This window comes from Trypanosoma grayi, assembly GCF_000691245.1.
Source record: "Trypanosoma grayi strain ANR4 Tgr_82_V1, whole genome shotgun sequence".
NCBI lineage: Eukaryota > Euglenozoa > Kinetoplastea > Trypanosomatida > Trypanosomatidae > Trypanosoma > Trypanosoma grayi.
In genome coordinates, this window is record NW_008825701.1 from 1 (window position 1) to 1,405 (window position 1,405).

The 1,405-nt window shown below is 49.9% G+C and overlaps 1 protein-coding gene across 1 annotated transcript; it reads right to left on the reverse strand.

Moving 5' to 3' along the window:
• Positions 1 to 684: 684 nt before the first annotated feature.
• On the reverse strand, positions 685 to 1,209 carry DQ04_00821000 (hypothetical protein; the record flags this gene model as incomplete). The annotated part of the gene is made up of 1 exon (XM_009309755.1): positions 685 to 1,209. The coding sequence occupies one exon, from the start codon at positions 1,207 to 1,209 to the stop codon at positions 685 to 687; it is 525 nt and encodes a 174-aa protein (XP_009308030.1).
• Between the last annotated feature and the right edge of the window lie 196 nt (positions 1,210 to 1,405).

Sequence of the window (1,405 nt, forward strand, 5' to 3'; positions counted from 1 at the left end):
CTCGCAGCGGTGATACGAAACGTGCACGGCACGAATGGATTTCGGTCGCGCCGCGCTGCCTCCGTCAAAAAACCGCCATTGCATACCTCCGGTGTAGAACGACGAACAAAAACAAAACAAAAACAAAACAGAAGCAGGCTAACCGGAAAAGAATTACGTGCTCGCCCAACCCCGCTAGGCGTGCATCGATGACAGCATCATGAGAGACACCCAACATCAATCAAGTGAGAAGACGGGTGCGTGCCCGGGTGAGAGAGAAAAAAAAATGTTACGTTTTTCGTTTTGCTTCTCTAAATGAAGTACACAACCCACGGGGGAGGGGTGTGGGGGACTGAAGCCAATCATCACAAATGACAGAGAATCATTGCCCACGTATAAGCAGAAAAATACAAGAAACAAAAACAAAAAAAAANAAAAAAAAAACGAATTCTGGGATAGCAGAAGACGTCTAGAACTGGAAAAGTGCTGCAGCGCGAGGCCTTGGTTAAGAGAACGGCACAAAGCCGCATCAGCCACTAATTCCAATCCAAACATCTTTCATTTCTTTTCAATTAACGATTATGAAGTGAGTACAGACCAGTGTAAGGGCGAACATTATACGCAAGAAGCGTGTTGATGCTCTTTAGCGTGCCCCTACGGGACAGCCCATACCCTACACTGGAGCATAGGAAGGCCAAAGAGATATCACTCTTTTTCGCCTCCTTTTTCTCTTGGGTGCTTACGGCTTGGTTGTCCCTTTGGTCCAGCCCCACTGTCTGGTGCCTTTTTCCGGACTGCCGGCGGCTTGAAGTCTTCCCAAGTAGGGGAGCTGCTGCCACGCACACGTGGCTGTCCCTTCGCAGTGTGGACAGACGACGAGCTTTTGGACGAACTGGGAGTATTTGCTGGCTTTGTTGACTTGCAACTCCCTTGCTGCTCTTGTTGCTGGCGTTGCTGTGGTGACTTATGTGGTGGTGTTTTTGGCTTCACTTCACCCCCACGATGGGCATCGTCGTTGCCGAGATTTCGGGTGCGCGGGAGAAAAGAGCGGCCACGCGTAGGGGCAGTCGACAGCACAGCTCGCTCAGTGGCCGAAAGAGCGTAGCGGCCACCACCTTCGCCACCCGTTGATGGCGTCAACGACGTTGTAGCGTTGGATCGCCGGGTGACGCCACCGAGACGACGAATGTAATCTGCCAGCGGGGACTTGGGGTCTCTTCGCCGTGACATCTTTTTCCCTAGCGAAAATTTGTCACTTTTTTTCTTTTGGTACAGATGCAGCAAACCCCCTCAATTTGTACTGTCTATGTGTGTAGACACGCAGTAGTAAAGACAAGAAACGAAGTGGTAGAGGGAAAAGGATTCCAGGTGTTGTACATCCTAGAAGGCACGCTTGTAAAGTCGTATATATACATATATATATATA